Raw genomic sequence first — 20,532 nt, 5'->3', positions numbered from 1 at the left:
ATCAAGAAATCATTTTTTAATTATGTGCACCAAACAAATATTTTAAGAGTAATTTTGACACTAAATTAAATGACAAAAAATAACATTTTGAAAATTAAACTCATATCAATTGCTGATACAAAGATCGCTTTAAATACTTATGTAAAACAAACATTTGAAGCATTAGAAATAACTTCCAGCCAATTCCAGAGCCGCCCAAAATGCATTACTAATTTTCCTTCTGGGGTAAATCACTGGAAGAACAGTGAAAACCTAAGCTGTGCAAATTCACTTTGATTATTTGATCAATTTGCCCTTCCATTATAGACATGAAAAATGGATTATCATACTCCTCTCTGAAATGCAATTGCAACGAAAAACTACATGAGCGAGAACCATTGGCTCTTATGAATTATCGGGATTCTTGATTTTAAATTGCCATGCCATATGCTACATGGAACCAAGGTTCTTCACGCAAGCGCTGTCAGCAAACAATACAGGTTAAGACAAAAAAAATTGAAAGGCACGATATGTTTGATGTGAGTCAAAGGCATGTGTATTTGTAGGTTGGGCATCCAAGATTCCAATAGATAAAAAGCAAGAAAAATATACATGCCAGCCCTCTTCGTTTTTGCTTATTGAATAACAAAATAAAAAGGGGCTTGACAGGGCAAGCCTTTGGGATCCATTTCTCTATCACAACCCTGCAACAATATATAACAGAAATGGAAATCCTCACACATTTGACCTCAAAAAAATGAAACTCCCGGTGATGGAATTACCAACACCAACTAAATTATTGATTTTCGCAATTATCGAGACAAAGGAACAAAATAGTCAGTGGGGAAATGCAACTTAATTAGGCAGCAGATTCCTTTGCAATCTTCTCTGCTTTAGCAATGACTTCTTCAATTCCTCCAACCATGTAGAAGGACTGTTCTGAAAGGTCATCATATTTTCCATCCAAAACTCCCTGCCAAACAAACATAAGGAACCAAATGGATCAGAGTTGATGGTTAATGCTCTCAACAAACAGCCACAATGTCAAGCATTCGTACACAAAGTAAATAAATAAATAACCAAAAAAATATACATATATAGCCATATCATTATTCATACAAACATGCTGTTTGGCACCACAGAATGATATTGCACCATTAGGTTAACAAACAATGATAGTGATAGCCCAGAAGGTTAATCGTATAAAATTAAAGTGGTTGCATGCATGAATCTCAATCTCCAGAAAAATTTCTAAGATAATTAAGGGGCGTCATGTTGAATTACTACTTATTACCAATTTCAGGTGATAGTAGAAAAACCCAATGTCGTGGCTTCCTTCACATTTCATTATAAATCCAAAAAGAGACTCACAAAAACGAATGAGATCCCATAGCCGCTCCCATTAGAGGCAGCTGTGGCTTCTCACAAACTCCTCTTTCAAAAGAAAATTTGGTACACATAATAGCTTACATGAAAGAGACTTACTTTCATGATAGGCAAGCAAAAATATTATTTCAATGGTGCCTAGCAAAGGAGCACACCAAAGAAGCCAGGGGAAAAAGGCAGACCAAATCACCGGAAAGAGATTTATTAATATTTGGTTACTACATTTTTAGGACTTTTAACATGGATAATTATAAGATAAAAATATTACATTAACAATTTTTCCATTTTATAAAAATTTATAAGGTTATGAATGTCAAGTGAAATTTTTTCCTAAACAAATACTAGCTTTCCACATTTTGGAAGATAAGTCCTAATATCTTTATTTCAAGATACTGCTTGAAGGCAACCAAACACCAGATAAAAGAGCTTTATAGTCAAAAGACTCTTTTAAGCCTCACAAATAGTACACCAAACTGGGCCCTAACTGAATTTGAAGAATCTCTTTTACTCTGGATAGATTCTCATGTTAAGATCCATACTACAGGTTCAACGTGTATATGACACTTCCCAAGATAAATATCCATTCTGAACTCCTAGTCATCAATAACAAAGTGTTTTAGTTAAAAAAGTCGATCATTCTGGTAGGTATTGCACAATGGGATGCCAACACACACAATATGTTCAAAAAGCAGTTCTGAATATAGGGGTATGAGAAACAAACATCACAAGGATTATTTAGCTCTTCATACACCAGTATTGAGTGCACATTACAACTCTTTCTTAAAGTAAAATATGATCTGGTCAAAAACCACATAACAATGCAAAGTGTGAAGGAGCAGAAGAGAATGACAATGGAAAATAAAGGTTAACAGGCAATAATTACCTGGAAGCTGGTAATGCTCTCTTTCAACTCCACATACTTTCCAGGGGCACCAGTGAAAACTTCTGCAACGTGGAAAGGCTGGCTCAAGAATCGTTGAATTTTACGAGCACGGGCAACAGTCAACTTATCATCTTCACTGAGCTCATCCATTCCCAAAATGGCAATGATATCTTGAAGATTTTTGTAGTTCTGAAGAACCTTTTGTACCCCACGAGCTGTGTTGTAATGCTCCTCTCCTAAAATATGTGGGGAAAGCATACGAGATGTAGAATCAAGAGGATCAACAGCAGGATAGATACCAAGCTCAGAGATCTGCAAAACAATAAGAAAATTAGAAAAGAAACCACTGGCAACACTGTTTTCACAGTTACTGACATTAATCCAGCTAAATACCTGTCGGGACAACACAGTTGTGGCATCCAAGTGAGCAAAGGTGGTTGCAGGAGCTGGATCAGTCAAGTCATCAGCAGGCACATAAATGGCTTGGACAGATGTGATGGAGCCTTTCTTGGTTGTTGTAATACGCTCTTGAAGGCCTCCAAGATCTGTTGCTAAGGTTGGTTGATAACCGACAGCAGATGGAATACGACCAAGCAAAGCAGACACCTCAGAGTTAGCCTGCAATATGGCAAGTGATCCACCAATTAGTGACAATATCAGCAGGGGCCACACACAACTAATGACAATTCCTCAAGTTTGTTAACAAGCTTACTTGGGTAAAGCGGAAAATGTTGTCAATAAAGAGAAGCACATCTTGTCCTTCAGCATCACGAAAGTGCTCAGCCACAGTCAATCCAGTAAGCCCAACACGAGCACGGGCACCAGGGGGCTCATTCATTTGACCATACACAAGTGCACACTTGCTTTCGCTCTGAATATATGAAAAAATTGCTGTTAAAATACAATTAAAAGGATGCACAACTGTGTTTTGAAAGACAAAACTAATGAAACAAATGAAATACACAAAACTGGCCTGCTTATCCCCAAGCTTAATCACACCACTCTCAATCATTTCCCTGTACAAGTCATTACCCTCTCGAGTACGCTCTCCAACACCAGCAAACACAGAAAAACCACCTGATCAAAGGAAAAAAAAGTAACTGATAAATTTTTTTTTTTTTATCAGTATAAAATATAAGTAAAGATAAAATATACAAGTATTGAACAAGGCAATGCTTCAAAATTTGTATTACTGCAAACCAACCATGAGCTTTGGCAACATTGTTTATAAGTTCCATAATAAGCACAGTTTTTCCTACTCCAGCACCACCAAACAGCCCAATCTTTCCACCTCTTTGGTATGGCGCAAGGAGATCGACAACCTAAAGAAGAATGCCATATGAATGATATTAGTCCACACGACCCAGCATAAATTTTGCAAAAGAGAAATGAACTGATGATCTACCTTGATTCCAGTAACGAGGATCTGTTGTTCAGTGGCTTGATCAACAAAGGATGGAGCTTCTCGATGAATAGGCAAAAAGTGGTCGGTTTCTGATGCAATATTTGACCAAAAAAAGGTAAAAAATTACTTTGCATGTTAAACCTAATCGAGTGAAATTATCAACATCCAAAAGCTTTTGAGATTTCTCACTGATTTCGCCCCTTTCATCGATAGGCTCTCCAATAACATTAATGATGCGGCCAAGGGTAGCCCTACCAACAGGCACCTAACGGACATATGGAAACCCAAATGAGAAAATAAAATAAAAAATAAAAAGAAAAAGAAATAAAGTAGTACACTGTAATCAAATGACACCCAAACATTACATGAAATTAAAATGCAAAATCTAAAAAGAAGTATCACCCTATTATTAATATAGAGGTACAAATGCTGAAATCAATTAGTTAAAAGTTTAAAATTTTCAAAACACCCATAAAAAATGGAGTCTAGACACAGCCAATGAAAAAAATTCTATGACTAGCATCATGCAAATCAATTCCTATGATTTCCAACAATGAAACAAAGGTAACATTGAAATCCAGCCTCCATCACTAAAAACTCAACAAATTGATACATGATAAAACAAGCACACAAGCATGAAGCGCCTATTTTAAGAGGGACCGAAACCAAACTTCAAAAAATCTGCAAGGCATGTGTGGTGGTAAACCCTCACTTTGATTTCCTATATGTATAACAGACAAAAGAAGAAAACACAGAAACATGGTTTTTCCAATGTTTGGCATGAAAAACTCCACTCAACTATTCCAAATGGCAATTTTAGTCTCATTGGATTAGAGTTTTTCAATACCAGAAATCCTATGTAGTTAAAAGAATGAAGATGCAATATATATAATATAGAACAGACAAAAGAAGATAACACAGAAACATGGCTTTTCCAATGTTTGTCCAAATGGCAGTTTTGGGACTCATTGGACTTGGTTTTTCAATATCAAAAGTCATACGCAGTTAAAAGAATGAAGATCCAACGTTTAATTTCTTTTCTCTTCCTACATGTTCGCAGTAACCCAAGGAGTCTATTGGAAACCTAACAGTCGGATCAATATAGCCCTAGACAGATCTGCGGATTCACATTACTCATTACCAGAGCTCACTTCCTCTACTGCACATGTTATTGAAGCAAAAATAAAACAATTGAAAAATTAAAATATGCGAAATCTCAACAAAGCGAAGTCATCTCCATGATAAAGATCAAAAAATTAATCTTTATAGAGAGAGAAAAACCCTTACAGTGATAGGAGAACCAGTATTGAGGACTCTCTGTCCACGCACGAGCCCTTCCGTTCCATCCATAGCAATGGTCCTCACCATGTTCTCTCCCAAATGCTGGGCAACCTCCAACACCAACCGAATCGAATTGTCCAGAACCTCCAGGGCCGTCAAGATCGGTGGCAACCCCTCATCGAATCTGACATCGACGACGGCACCGATCACCTGACAGACACTGCCAATCGCACCGGCGCCAGTGAACTCGTCAGTGATTTTCCCGCTCGGCCCCGCTCCCTTCGCGGGCGGTGGCGGCGGTGGTGATGCCGCGGCAGCGGCCGACGTTGCATAGTCAACAGCGCGGTTGAGGAGAAAACCCTTTGGAGAAGGGCGAGAAGAAGGGTAAGGCGATGGAGTTCTAGGGCTGATTGCCGGAGATTTGGCCGAATATCGGCGTACGGACGATCGAAGAAGAGAAGATAAGAGCCTCCGAGAAGCCATGGCTCTAGGGTTTCCGAGGAGAGACAATAGGGTTAGTGCCTCTCTCTATACGACCTACTCTGCTTAACTATTACCACTGCGCCTGTGCGCCTCAAGATGATTTTAATTTTATTTTATTTTTTTTTAAATATTAATCCGCCCTTTGTTTCCTCCTTTGGAGAAATAGAAATGCCAGATCAGGAATCCGAACGATATGGAAACAAATCGCCATCGAGCAGAAAACGATGTCGTTTTAATTTGATTTACCATTATTGCATTCTTAAAACATTAAGATACTATTTTTAAAATTGAGAAAATTGGGTTTAATTGTAAAAGATTAAAATATTTCAAAAAAATATTTTTAATTTTCTACATTTTTAAGATGAAAAATTAAAATATATTTTATTTAATACAATGATATTGGTCACTAGTTCAAATATATTTTATTTAATATAATAAATTGGTAACTAAAAATTATATTTATGATATTTTATTGGATGATAAAAAATTATTTTATAAAAATAAAATGTTACATTAGTCAAATTTTTATTTTATAGAAGTAATTTCATTTTATGAAAATAAAAATGTTATATAAGCTAAGAATATCATGTATAAATATTTGATATGCCATAGATTCAACACCTATAAAAAATTAAATAAAATAAAATAAAATATTTGTTTTTAAAAAATTATGATATGGAAATTACGAAAATAAAGGCATATTTGATAATTGTTTTTTAAAAAAATTATGAAAATTAGTTTTTGAAAATTATTTTCTAATTTTTGTAAAACAAAAATCTATTTGAAAGCTTATAATTTTTTTAATATGTTTTAATATTTTTAAATATATTTTTATATATTAGTGATGTTTATTTTTTGTATTGAATAGAAAAAATCAAATTTGACTTTTTATATTTACCTAAAAAGCAAACATTACCATAGTGTTTTATTTTTAATAATTTTATATGTTTATATAATTATTTTTTAAAATAATCTAAAAAAATAAGTAAAAATAATATAAAATAATTAAATTTTTTTTTTAAATACCATTTTTTTTGTTCATAAAACATAAAACTTAAACATATTTCTTATATTTTTTGTTGGGAGAATTACCCACTTGGGTTGGATTGGAATAATTACTGAAAATGGTGATCTCTTTTAATAATTTTTGTGGAATATTTTAATAGACTTAAATACTAAAATTGTCTTTCAACTAAAACTTTTAAAATTCAAAACATTTAAAGCACTTCACTTGATTTGTAAAGATATTTATGATGCATGGATCCCACATTTATTGTAATTATTGATATTCAAAATTTAAATCAAAATTTTGGGTTAACCCTTACAATTATATATAATTTGTTATTTAAATTTACTATTTAAAACAATAATATTTTCAAAATATCATTTATTTTATTTTTTTACATTTTTTTATTTTTATTATAATTTTTAATTTTATTAAAAAAATAAGTTTTATAATTATATAATAAAAATGATGATTTTTTCATATATATATATTTTAAATTGATAAATTATGTTTTTTTATTAAATTCAAAGAATATAAAATGCTTATTTTTTCATTCAGATTATTTAAAAACAATAAGAAAATGATGGAGAATGTTTAATAAATTTTTTTTATAATAAAATCATTTTAAATAAATTATATGATTTTTGCGTAGTGTTTTTTTTTTCATATATATTTTTTTTCTCAATGCATAAAGTGGATAATGTTAATATATTTTATATGTTGAATATTAATAAGGTATAAAAAGTGATATTCGAGATTATTACTTTTATTATAAAATACATGTACAATAAAAATATGTTATAATTATAATATAAATATACCTACATTACAATAAAACCTAATTAAGAAAATTTTGAATTTTTTTATAAAAATGATAATTTTGTATGATCATATCATATTTCACAATATACCTATATCATAAATAATTTTTGAAACCAAATGAAATACTAATTTGAATTCATGAGGTTTTTTTTTTATATACAAAAATTATTAAATAAATTTAATGTGCTGTATGAATGCTATTAATATATTGATACGATGTGTTAATACCAATATGGTATGAATAAACATTTTTAGAATTATTACTTTTGTAATGAAATACAGGTATGACTTAAATGTATTATACTTACAATATAAATATACTATCATTATAATATATTACAACATAATTTAATTTATTTTTGTTTAATTTTTTCACATGTTATATTACCTAATGAATAATTGTGAGTTATTCGTATGTGTTAGTCAATTGAATATTTATATATTATTCAATCGATGAGTGTTTGTAAAAAATAATTATTCATTCAATTATGGTAAAAACAAATTTAATTGTATGTTTCATATATGAAACGATATAATAACATTATGATATAATTTGTATTTATGAGTTATTGAAAATTATTATTTTTACAATGTTCTTTAAAAATTTTCAATTTTTTTTTTTGAAAAAAAAGAATAAAAAAATAGCAAATTTTAAACAGTCACTTGATTGTTTAAAAGTGAATAACAATTTTTTCAAGCTCGATAAATGTAAAGTTAATTACTTGTACTTATCATCATGTATGAGCCTCACATCATTGATAATTTCAAATTTATTTATAAATAATATAGAAAACATATTAAAGGGTAAAATTATCGTTTAACAATCCTTGAAACGAGTGAGTCTTCCTAGTAATTATTATTTATAGCTTACAAGTAATTCTCCGATTTTTGTTTTGGATAAAAGAAATTTCATACAAATCTAAGGTTGTGTTTGTTTTTTGGCTTAATAGAAAAAGCCAAATATTTTAGCTTTTTCTATTCAGCTAAAAATAACTTATTGACATCAACCAACATCATTAAACTAAACTTATTGATAATAAGTTCACTTTAATTATGTTGGTTAGTATCAATAAGGTACTTTTAGCTGAATAGAAAAAGCCAAAATATTTGGCTTTTTCTATTCAGCCAAAAAACAAACACCACCTAAGATTTTAAACTTTAAAAAGGCAATGAAAAAGAAAGCTTACTACAAATTATTCTTTAAAAAGTCAAACAAATATATATAAAAAAAAATCTAAACAAAGAAATTAATAAATTAAATAAAAATATTTTTTTAAAAGTTTTGTACGGGAATACTAAAAAATAAAATAAGATTTTAAACTTTAAAACGCAATGAAAAAATATAATATATTTTTATTTATGCGTTCTTATTAATTAAATGAAAAAAAAAACTGACTGCAACTTTTCTTTAAATAGTCAAACAGCTAGTATAAAATCAATAGCTAGAAGAATAATAATATAAACAAAAATTTTAATAAAAATAAAAATAATAAATCAACAAACATAAAATTAATGTATGTAAGACTACCTTAGATCATTAATATAAAGAATAAATCTATAAATTTTTTTTTATCGCATATACCTTTTTTTAAAAAAAATATTTACATTAATTTTGATCATAACAAATAAATACTTTTATGTATGATTTTTAATAAGAGTGACAAAATTTGACATGACTATCTGATACGATACAAACTTAACATGTTTTTTTGTGGATTTAAGTTAAGTATAAATGAGTATTAATTAAATTCATATTAATTTACATAATTTGTTTAATAAATAAATAATTTTTGGTCAACCTACATAATATGAATTTAATCAACATTGAATTATTTAGTAATCTTGCTATTAATTTATAAGTATATTGAAAATATCAATGATATATAAATTGTTCAAAATTCATGTAATTATTTTAAAAAAATGTATTAAAATTATATTGTAAGTGTAATTGACATATGTATGATAAATGATAATATTTATCCAATATTTTTTTTAAATTAGTTTAATTTATTTTAACATATTTATATCAATTTATTTTAAAATTTTAAAACTATTTTTATTAAAACATACTTGATTACATTTTAAATAAAAATTATATCGATTTATATAAAATATTTAATTTGAGATTTAATGTCTAAAATTTTATTACAAATATGCAATAATTTTTTTTTTGCTATTGATATTAATTTATTTAAATAATTAAAAATTATATTAATAATTTATCTTATCAAATTATTTTAATACTTTAAAGTTTAAAGTAAGAACATTTAAATTAAATAAAATTAAAAGGATAATTATAAAAAAAATTAAAAGGTTAATTATAAAAAAAATTAAAAGGAGATGATAGTAATTTTTTAAAATAGGGTTAATGAGATAAATATGAAAAACAATTAAAAATAAAATGATAATATAAATTTAAAATAAGAAATAAATTAGAAAAAATAATTTAAAAAACAAAAACACATGGAAAAATATTTTTTATTAAAAAATTGGTTTGTTTTTTGAAAAATTTATAATTTATTCACGATTTCTCTAATTTTTCACTTTTCATTGATTTTGAGTGCAAGTAGTTGATTTCATTTCAACTTGTCTCATTATTCCATATATTTTTGCGAAAATTTTTTCGTATATGATTTTAAGTTTTGGATTGTTCGGTTCATATGATTTGATGTTTGACAAATTTTTTTATTTATTTAAAGTCTTATATTTATTATTTGATACATTATTAGCTATTTTTGAATAATTTTTTTATTTAGAATTTTAGTTAAATGTCTTGATTATGCTTAATTAAATGCTTAAATAGTCAATGAACATGTAATTTTTAAAATTTTCTTTTATTTTGCTTCTTAGTTATACAAGTGTCATCTTATCATATTAAATGTTTGTTATAACACATCCAACACATTTGAGTGTAGGTAAGGGCTTTTTAGAATATTCTAGAACACTTGTCCTTTTATTATTATTATTATATTTCTGGACTTTCATAATAAACTATTCTTTATCATATATGCTTTTTTAATAAAATTATTAAAACAAGTAAACGCTATGCATAAAAATAGCGTAAGCCATTTTTGCCTGACTATTAAGCATCATTCTGTATGTTCTGATGTCTACCGATTTGTACCGTTAGATGGGCATGGCCCACTCATCATGAATTCTAAGCCACCCATGGTGGGCATGATGCTCCTACACTGTACACATTAGATCATAGTGCCACATAAGAGACAACCAATTCTCATTTGACTACAAATTGCTGGGTATGCTAAGAAAAGTTGACCAGAAAATATTAAGCCGTTCAATTACAAGAGGCCAAGGATCCAAAATTTGTGAAGTACGCACCATACGGAAAGAGGTGGTGCTCACTCGTACCCACCAAAAGTTGAATCCTCCCGCCAATTTGCCAAAGGCCTCTGCTCCCTCCATTCCCCCACTACCGGCTACTCCCGGTAACCTCACCGTCCCTTTCCCCATATATAAACCTCAGCAGCCACGCCGAAGCCACCGCGTTTCATTCATCGTTTGCATTCCAACCATTTCTAGGGTTTCATTCGAATCATTTCTAGGGTTTGGATTCCTTCGTTTTGAACCTGGTTCGGGAAGATGAGTGCTGTCAACATCACTAACGTAACCGTTTTGGATAATCCGGCGGCTTTTCTGAACCCTTTTCAATTTGAAATCTCTTACGAGTGCTTGATTCCCCTCAAAGATGGTAAAATTTCTCAGCCCGTTCAACGCTAAGCGTTTTTTGTTGATTCATATGTGTTCCCATCACTGAACCGATTACGTTTTTATTTTTCATTTGGGATTCGTTAGCTTCAGGGTATTACGAAGAAAACCTATCCATAGCGAGTGACGTTGTTCACTCCGAAGGGACTCTAAGATTCGATGGCCCCCTAATAAGTATCGGGAATAAATGCCCATGAAGTTGCATGGTATGGGGTGCCATTGAGTGTGTATGAAAGGGACTCTCCGGTCTATTTCTGCATACTGGAGATTTTCTTCCTTTGTTAACATATGGTTTTTGATTGACGGATTCTATTAATTTTCTTACATTTTATCGATTGATTTATGCATGGGTTTCCTTCTCAGAGCAAGGGTTGTTATAACTATACGGGACAGACAAGTATTCCTCTTTCCCTTTTTAGTTATTTCATTGTTGTTAAGGTCATGTTGTTGCTTTAGCTGGGTAAAAAATCTAGAACATACACCAAATATATAGTAGTATATTTTGCACATTTTAAGCTCATCGATTCCATGACATCACAGTTGAATTCAGAACTTGAGAACATGATGCCACAGTTTAGCGTTTTTCTCCATGAAAAGATTGTCATATATGTAGTTGTTTGAACTACCAAAGAAGTATCAGACACAATTTTTGTGTTTCCAGGGGTGGTAATTTCAAAAGCTTGTACTTGCATAAGTACAGATTAATTACCATTGGATACAACTTTGCTTTATCTCCTCAATAAGCATTGCTTCCTAAAACATTGTGTATTTTATATTATAATGTCCAATGCTATCTCATTGTAGTATTGATAAGCACTCCAAATATTTTCTGAAATGAATCAAATATTGGGCATCTTTGCATGCATGCATCAAGGGAATGCTGCCGATGAATATCTAATGTAAGTTGCTATAATACTTGTGTAACTTGTTTATTAGTTGAAGGAATAAGTAGAAATTCTAATGTTAGAAATCCAGCCATTTTTCACTGTTCCCACTGGACAATTTCTACTATCCTCTAATCATAATGATGAAGAGGAGAGAGGGAGGATATTGGAAAGCGAAAGTCAGTGCTGCCAGCCTCATAATGAAACCTTCTGCATAAAACCAAAATCATTTGATTTTAGGAAAAAAATCAATCAATATGAAAATGAAAAAGTGCATCTACATTATTTGCCACATTGATATCTAACTGCTATGTGTCATTTTTTTTAGACTAAAAATCACATTAATGGGTGTGGTTTTAATTGGAAAAGAGAACATAATCTCATTGCAATTTCATATACTTGGTGACAAATTACTAACATACCTCCTCTCTCCCTCATTCAATATAGTAGTCCTTGGGCTTACTGTAAAAGAAAGAACAAAAAAGTATACTTTTGGGAGTGGTTCTAATTGCTGCTGAAGTCATTTAGTTTGTCGGGTTGGACAAAAGAGGAGGGGCCAAAGAGGTTTGTTTTACATGAAGTTGAAGATTTTGTCCTAGAATGTGAGAGGGGTGAATGATGTTAAGAAAAAGAAAGCAATCAAGGCTTTAATCAGGTCTCAAAAGGTGGATGTGGTGTGTTTGTAAGAGACAAAAATGCACGATATGATGTCTATTAGGGAGGTGCAAAGCCTAGGATTGGGAAGATTTTTATAGTGGGGTGCAATGAATGCTAGGGGTACGGTAGGGGGGGGGGGGTGATGGTTTTTTGGGATAACAAAGTTTTGGAGTTGGTAGGGATGGAGGTGGACCATTTCTCTATTTCTTGTCGTTTTAAAAACTGTGTTTCTTATGGTTTTTCACGGGCGTTTATGGGCTTACTGTAAAAAGGTATAGAGAAATTTTTTGGGAGGAGTTAGGGGCTATCTGAGGGTTGTGGAATCATCCTTGGTGCATTAGAGGGGATTTCAATGTGACCAGATTCCTTTGCGAATGTAACAGGAAAGAGAGGATGTCTTCAGCTATGAGGAGGTTTTCAAAGGTGGTTGATGAGTTGAACCTGAGAGACCTCCCTTTACAGGGGGGTCCATTTACTTGGAGTGACGATTTGAATGGTCGGTCCATGTCTAGATTGGACAGTTTTTTGGTCACTGAGGATTAGGAGAGCCACTTCAGAGGGGTAGTTCAGTACACTCTCTCTAGACCAGTGTTTGACCATTTCCCCGTCATGCTAAATGGAGGAGGGTTGAGGAGAGGATCAACCTCTTTTTGTTTTGAGAATGTGTGGTTAAAGGAAGAGGGGTTTAAGGAGTTGTTGAAAAGTTGGTGGCAAGGTTTTAATATTAGAGGGGCTCGTAGTTTTGTTTTAATAGAAAAGTTGAAGGCCCTCAAATCCAACTTGAAAACATGGAACAAGGAGGTGTTCAAAAAAGTTGGGGTTAATAAAGCTTTGGCCTTTGAGAAAGTTTCTTTTTGGGACGAGCAGGAAAAATCAAGAGAGTTATCCATGGAAGAAGTGGAGGCTAGAAAGGAGGCAAGGGAGGATTTTAAGAAATAGGTGCTTATGGAGGAAGTCTCTTGGAAACAAAAATAAAGAGAAATATGGTGAAGGAAACAAAAACACAAATTTTTTCCATAGGATGACTAATGCGCACAATAGGAGTAATTGGCTGAGGAAGATTAAAATTAACGGAGTGTGGTGTACAGAGGAGAATGAGATTTAGGAGGGAGTGGCTAGGGTCTTTTAGAGTCTGTTGTTGGAGTCGGGTGATTGGCATCGTAGCTTGGTGAGATTGGACTTTGATTGTTTAGGGGATGAGGATGCAACCAGGCTAGAGGTAGCTTTTAGTGAAGAGAAGGTGTTCCTATCACTGTGCGAGCCGAACGGGACAAAACCCTTGGGCTAGATGGGTTTACTATTGCTTTTTGGCAGTATAGCTGGGATTTTGTGAAGGAAGAAGTAATGGGTTTTTTAAGAGAATTCCATGAGCAGGGGAAATTTGTTAGGATCCTGAACACTACGTTCTTGGTTTTAATACAAAAAAAAAAAGGCGCTGGTGATCTTAGAGATTACTGACCTATCAGCTTGGTAGGAGGTCTTTAAAAGCTGTTGGCTAAAGTCTTAACTAACAGGCTAAAGAAAGTGGTAAGCAAGGTAGTGTCTCAGGCCCAAAACGCTTTTGTGGAAGGAAGACAAATCCTTGATGTTGTGTTGATAGTTAATGAAGCCATAGATTTGATGTTAAAAAGGAATGAGAATGGATTGTTATGCAAGTTGGATATAGAAAAGGCTTATGACCATATTAGTTGGAATTTTCCATTCATCGTGATGCGAAAAATGGGATTCTGGGAGAAGTGGGCAGCCTGGATAAGTTGGTGCATTTCCATAGCGAGTTTTTCGATTTTGGTTAATGGAACTCCATCGGGCTTCTTCAATGGCAATAGGGGATTGAGGCAAGGAGATTCCCTTATCCTCTACCTTTTTGTGATTGAAATGGAGGCCCTTACTAACCTCATTAATAAAGCTCAGAGTGCGGGTTTTTTATTAGGTTGTAGGGTTAGGGAAAAGGCAGGAGATGAGGTTCAATTAACTCATCTACTGTTCGCCAATAATACCCTCGTGTTTTGTGAAGCTTCCCAAGAGCAGATGGTCTATTTGAGCTGGATTTTGATGTGGTTTGAAGCCATTTCAGGTTTGAAAATAAACTTGGACAAGAGTGAAATCTTTCTGGTGGGAAGGGTCGATAATGTGGAGGAATTGGTGTTTGAACTGGGTTGCAAGGTGGGGGCGTTCCCCTCCTATTATCTGGGACTTCCTTTGGGGGTTGTTCATAATTCAGTTACGAGTTGGGATGGGGTGGAGAAGAGGTTCTAGAAAAAGCTTGCCATGTGGAAAAGGCAATTTATTTTTGAAGGAGGGAGGATTGCCCTTATTCATAGCATGTTGTCAACCATACCCATTTATTACATGTCTATGCTTTGTATGCCTCGAGTAGTAAGGTTGAGGTTCAAAAAAATTCAAAGGGACTTTTTTTGGGGCGGGGGGAAGTTGGAGAAGAAGCCTCTTCTTGTGAAGTGGTCGATTATATGTTTGGATAAAAGAAAGGGTGGATTGAGTGTTAGATGTCTTTCTAAACTTAATAGAGCCCTTTTAGGTAAATGGAGTTGGCACTTTGTGGAAGAAAGGGGGGCTCTATGGCATCAAGTTATTAATAGAAAGTATGAGGTAGAAGAAGGGGGGTGGTGTACCTGAGAAGTAAGGGAGGGGTATGGTGTGGGGTTTTGGAAGGAAATTAGAAAGGAATGACCTTTTATGAAAGACAAATTCGTATTTTTTGTAGGGAATGAATGAAGAATGAGATTTTGGAAGGATAGGTGGTGCAGAGACGATGCTCTAACCATTTCTTTTCCTTCTTTGTACACTTTGGCGACTTCCAAAGAAGCATGGGTGGCGGAGGTTTGGGATACTTTGGGGGAGGATGGGGTTTGGAATCCATGCTTTTTGAGATCGTTTATTGATTGAAAGATGGAGATGGTAGAGAGATTTCTTTTCTTTTTGCAAGAAAAGAGAGTGGTCATTAATTTGGAAGATAAGTTACGGTGGAAGCAGGCAAAGGATGGTAATTTTTCCGTTAAATCCTTTTATAGTGCTTTGGAGGGTAGCAACACAGTCCCGTTCTTGAGAAGTATTATTTGGAGCCCTTTTGTTCTTGCTAAGGTCAGTTTTTTTTTGCTTGGGAAGCCACTTGGGGTAAAGCTTTAACTTTGGACCAACTAAAAAAGAGGGGTTGGGCGCTTCCGAACAGATGCTACTTTTGTGGGGCTGTTGAAGAGTCAATAAGTCATCTTTTAATTCATTGTACCAAGGCTAGGGTTTTATGGGACCTGTTATTTAACCTTTTTAGGGTACTATGGGTTCTTCCTTCATCTATGAAGGAGATCCTTCTTGGGTGGCATGGGCAGTTTGTGGGCAAGAAACGGGTGAAGGTTTGGAGAGCAGCCCCCTTATGCCTTTTTTGGATGGTTTGGAGGGAAAGAAATAGGGTTGCATTTGAAAATGAGGATCTTTCGATCCAAATGATGAAAATTTCTTTTGTTAGCAACTTGTGGTCTTGGTCCAAGTGTTGTATTGTTGATGGGCCTAATTCTTTTTTTAACTTTTTTGTGTGGGTGGGCTATAGATGAGGGTGGGTAAGTTTTTTGTATCCCTCTTCCTTTTGTTTTTAGCCTATAGGTGCTTGTTGTATACTTCCTGTATGCTTTGGGCTTGCCGGTGAGTGCCCTGTTTCTTTTAATAAATTCTTTTCCGCGTCTTTGCCTATCAAAAAAAAAAAAAAAATTTAGTTTGTTCAATGCTTCATGGATTGGTAGCTTTGAGCAGATGACTGTCAAAACAGGCATTTGGCTATTCTTTGTGTACCTTGTTAAACTTGGGAATAAAAAGGAAATGGAAGCTATGTAAAGTAAGAATTGGACCCATTTAATTCATTGGAACTGAACCAAGCTCATAAACATGCCTACCAACTTACCAGCAGTCCCAAACTTAAAGTGATCAAGATACTGAAACTGGTAAAAAGAATTTGACTCCTTAGGCAGGTTCTAACGAAGAAACTTACCAAAAAACAAACTTTTCTCTTTATTGAATGCTTCCTTTCTTCTTATGGTATTTCTAAACCTCAGTGGTATGCTGCTTACATCAGATTCAGATTATATCATGTAATTTGGCTGCACTATTTTTATAGCAACTTAGTGATGCTTCTTACTCACTTCCATCATTGGAACCAAGTGCTCCCTGCTCCTGCTTATACTACCACCATCCATTGAGAGCTTGTCCAACAATGTTCTAACTTTTAATAAATTATAGTTGGCATTTTCAACTTGTATGCTAGATTCAGGGTGGGTTTTAAGACTTGTTGGATTACAGCACATAGAAGAGTTGATTTGTTTCAAGTTCAATGTGCTACAAGGACAATAGGATAGCCAAGAAAAATGTGGGCTGAGGCTGTGTGAGGAGATATGATGCCTAATGCTTAGTTGTTAAATCATATGGTGACTAATGCTTAGTTGGAATCCCAATTTAGCCTACCAGGACATTGGCTTGAATTTCAGTTGGTCCAAACCTCAATTTTAAATTTTGAGTTACATTGGAATCATGGTGTTATTTTTTTTTCTTTATTTTTAATTTTTTGGACTTCAAGTACCATTTTTTGACAGATCATTTTGAGAACTTTTTTTCTTGGTATTATTATTATTAATTTAACTTGGGAGCGTAAAGTATATTTCATTCTTTTAGCCCATGAAAGTTCTTTTAGTTTATCACATTTCTTTCCAGCGATTTTGAGGGTTTGTGTTTTGTTTTGCTTCTTTCTGACCAAAAGTTCTTGTGTTAAATATACAAGACTTTCAATTCAGTACATAATATTATTTTTTTATATGTATCCCAAGTTCGAAACTTTATGTACTCTCACTCGCTTTTTCAATTTTATTTTTTGAAACAAGGCAACTAAGGTTAAAATCTCTTTTGTTGTTTTTGAAGGTAAGTATGCATTTGGATAAAAATGATTGCTTTTGTTGAAACTATACTAGGTCCTTCTTTCTCAACTCTATCCATGACGTTGCATTTTGAGTTTTGATAATTATAGCTGTAACAATCATAATTTGAAGGTGTTCAAACTGGAATAGGAAGTTTGAAGAACTATTTATCATATGTATTGTAGTATTAGATTTCATGTCTTAGCTGAAGACAGGCCTTTGAGTCTTTGGCAGGTTGGAATGAGAAAGCAGCACTGGAAAGTTAGGAAATGGCATCATGAACAAATCATAGCATTTGATGGATATTTTTTGTGCAGTAAAATGTTTGGCAAATAGGAAGAACCTTGTTTTGAACTTTTTATTTGGTGAAGTACTTATGTGGCATACAGTAGAGAGCCAAAGGTGCTAGAGCCATTTAATTACTATGGAGGCCAAAACAAATAAACTTCGTTAGTTTCTGCTTTTCTTTCTTGATAACCGAATCTGGATGTCTTTTTTTGGATACTTGATGTTATCAGATGATTTCCTAGTTCAATTTGTTTCATTTATACTGCCATATCTTTAGCTTTGTCATGTTATAACCTTAATTCCTTGCAGATTTGGAATGGAAGCTCATTTATGTGGGGTCTGCTGAGGATGAGACTTATGACCAACTCTTGGAGAGTGTGCTTGTTGGGCCTGTCAATGTTGGCAACTATCGCTTTGTGTTTCAAGTAATCCTTTATAATTCTGATATTGGATGTTGAGAATTGAATTGCATATGAAATTGGCGTTGAATTTATTCTGGTTGTACACCTGGCAGGCAGACCCTCCAGACCCGTCAAAAATTCGTGAAGAGGATATTATTGGTGTCACAGTACTGCTATTAACATGTTCTTATCTGGGTCAGGAATTTATCCGAGTGGGATATTATGTCAACAATGATTATGACGATGAACAGCTAAGAGAAGAGCCTCCCCAAAAGGTGTTGATTGATAGGGTTCAAAGAAATATTTTGGCTGACAAGCCCAGAGTAACGAAATTTCCTATCAACTTTCATCCTGAGAACAATGAGCATGGGGAACAGCCCCCTCCTTCACCTGAAATCAATGAGAATGGAGAACAACCACCACCTTCACACCATGACCCTTCTGACTGACATGCTATATACCTAATCCCAGAAAAGTTGAAACTATCAGTAAGAAATCTTCCGTTTCTTATTTTGAATTACAACACGGTGATCATATGTTTGATCGAAATCAGTTTGCCAAGAATTTCAGTTTGGCCCAACATAGCTACTGTAAAGTGTTGATTTAATTGTGTTGTATTGTATCATGTGAAGAGTTTCGGCCGTAGGAATTTTGGATGGGTAACAATTTGTCTTTTATCTTGAAATTTGATAGGAAGATAGAGACCGGCCTTTTCTTACACTTGTACTGCTGTTTGTCTTTATCATATGGCTAATCTTGAATGTAGTCTTTCATTATGATCTCCCGAACAACATGAATCTTGAAATTGAGCCAGTAAATTATCAAATTGGATGGAATCGTTCCAAATTAGGGAAGTTGATTGGGGTATTGGAGGTATGGCAAATTTGGGAAGTTTGACGGGGTAGAAGTTAAATTGGAAATAGAGAAAAGGTGATTGTAGCCAAAATGGAAATAATGAGGTAGCTATATGGCAAACGGGAATTTTAGTGGGTTCATGGTAAAATTAATGAATCCATGATACACATTTTTTTTCACATTTGTTGGCAAAAATTGACTTGAGACCCATATTTAGAAATGGTATTATAAGGTTATAAATTGGATTATGAAACGCATGCAATAGAAAACTTATCTGAGTTTTTCCCTCGAGTTGATACTCTCTAGGTGCATCTCTCTCTTCCTACAACATGATCGGTGATCCGAGTGCATTGCCCCAAGACTTGTTGGGTTTAATCTTCATTCAGCTGCGACTGCTGCAGATATAATTCGGTTTAGAGCAGTTTGTACGTCATGGAATCTAGTAACCATGGAAGCAGGGCTTCATCTCAAGCCTCTCAGACTCTTAGTCCCATGTCGCTGTTGCCTAATCAACAGAATTAAGCTCACAACTTTCTCGACTTCTTTACCAATAAGGCTTGTAAAATTGGGCTTCCAGAGACTGAAGGTGCATGTCTTTCACCTCATTGAAGGGATGGTTTGTTGAAAGAAAATTTCACTTTCCCTTGTGCAATAAACCTTCTAAATCCTATATAAGGTTGCAAATTCAATAACCCTGGCAGTCATGTTTGAAGATGCATCAATACCCACTGAATGTTTCACCAGTAAGGTGGTCGCATCTTCCTCTCGACCCGAGTTGTGTCGTTATGGTTATTCACGATACGTGGAATAAACTGGCGTTGGGTCAACCAGGTGACCAGGAGTGGAAAACCTTGAAGAGTGGGATATGTCAGTATCAAGACATCATATTTTACAAGGGTAACTTCTATGCCATAGCAAAGCTAGAAGGTGGAATTGTACAATGCAACATTGGTCCAGAGCCCAAGGCTATTCCATTTGCACCAGGTGTGAGAGCTCATCCCCTTGAAAACAAATATTTGGTGGAGTCATGTGGAGAATTGTTGCAAGATGGTCGTGATAGGGCGATATGGGATGGAAATATCGAACGATTTGTCCGTTTTTTTCTCCATTTTTGGCCGACATTTCGGGGATATGATTTCATTTAAAACTGAAATTGAAATGGGCCTCAAAAGCACCCGGGCCCAACTTGCTGCAGCCCAATTCATCCAAGCCTTCAAAAGTATGCATCCTTGCTGCAACCCAATCCACGCCTCAACGTGCACAAAATGGGAGCATCCCTTCCACAAAGATTAAAAAAATTATAGACCCAAAGCACGCCACTAGAACTTGAACCTCGTATTGTGCTTAGAATTTAAGTAACTTGCAAATAAAGCTATGTTGGAATTGGTTTCATAATATGCTTCATATATATTAGTTTATAAAATAAAATTTATAATATAATATATATATAAAATAAATAAATAAAAATAAAATTATTATAAATAAGTTAAATTTAATTATAGTAGTTAAATACAATAAAAATATAAATTTATAAATAAAATTATTAATATTTAAAAAAAAATT

The 20,532-nt window shown here is 33.5% G+C and overlaps 2 protein-coding genes across 2 annotated transcripts; one reads left to right on the top strand and one right to left on the bottom strand.

Annotated features, from left to right (window-relative positions):
- Positions 1 to 512: 512 nt before the first annotated feature.
- Positions 513 to 5,570, bottom strand: LOC100261031 (ATP synthase subunit beta, mitochondrial). The gene is made up of 9 exons (XM_002283915.4): positions 4,941 to 5,570; positions 3,843 to 3,918; positions 3,654 to 3,742; positions 3,453 to 3,570; positions 3,222 to 3,325; positions 2,961 to 3,119; positions 2,642 to 2,866; positions 2,249 to 2,560; positions 513 to 952 (listed from the first exon to the last, which is right to left on the bottom strand). Exons 1-9 carry the CDS (start codon positions 5,415 to 5,417, stop codon positions 839 to 841), a joined length of 1,674 nt encoding a protein of 557 aa, XP_002283951.1. The 5' UTR covers positions 5,418 to 5,570; the 3' UTR covers positions 513 to 838.
- Positions 5,571 to 10,497: 4,927 nt separating this feature from the next.
- LOC100266239 (histone chaperone ASF1B) lies at positions 10,498 to 18,905 on the top strand. Its single transcript, XM_002283913.5, has 3 exons — positions 10,498 to 10,954; positions 18,023 to 18,138; positions 18,228 to 18,905. Exons 1-3 carry the CDS (start codon positions 10,846 to 10,848, stop codon positions 18,561 to 18,563), a joined length of 561 nt encoding a protein of 186 aa, XP_002283949.1. The 5' UTR covers positions 10,498 to 10,845; the 3' UTR covers positions 18,564 to 18,905.
- The last annotated feature ends 1,627 nt before the right edge of the window (positions 18,906 to 20,532 follow it).

Source organism: Vitis vinifera, chromosome 1 (assembly GCF_030704535.1).
Source record: "Vitis vinifera cultivar Pinot Noir 40024 chromosome 1, ASM3070453v1".
NCBI lineage: Eukaryota > Viridiplantae > Streptophyta > Magnoliopsida > Vitales > Vitaceae > Vitis > Vitis vinifera.
The sequence above is the reverse complement of the archived record's forward strand: the minus strand, read 5'-3'. Positions and strand labels throughout refer to the sequence as shown.

What these genes read in the sequence shown, in the direction of transcription:
- LOC100261031 (XM_002283915.4), bottom strand. Translation starts at nt 5,417, where the DNA reads ATGGCTTCTCGGAGGCTCTTATCTTCTCTTCTTCGATCGTCCGTACGC. An exon ending in TTAAGCTTGGGGATAAGCAG is followed by an intron (nt 3,120 to 3,221) that starts GCCAGTTTTGTG and finishes TCATATATTCAG; the next exon opens with AGCGAAAGCAAGTGTGCACT. An exon ending in ACATTTTCCGCTTTACCCAA is followed by an intron (nt 2,867 to 2,960) that starts GTAAGCTTGTTA and finishes GCCATATTGCAG; the next exon opens with GCTAACTCTGAGGTGTCTGC.
- LOC100266239 (XM_002283913.5), top strand. Translation starts at nt 10,846, where the DNA reads ATGAGTGCTGTCAACATCACTAACGTAACCGTTTTGGATAATCCGGCG. An exon ending in CTTGATTCCCCTCAAAGATG is followed by an intron (nt 10,955 to 18,022) that starts GTAAAATTTCTC and finishes AATTCCTTGCAG; the next exon opens with ATTTGGAATGGAAGCTCATT. An exon ending in ACTATCGCTTTGTGTTTCAA is followed by an intron (nt 18,139 to 18,227) that starts GTAATCCTTTAT and finishes TACACCTGGCAG; the next exon opens with GCAGACCCTCCAGACCCGTC.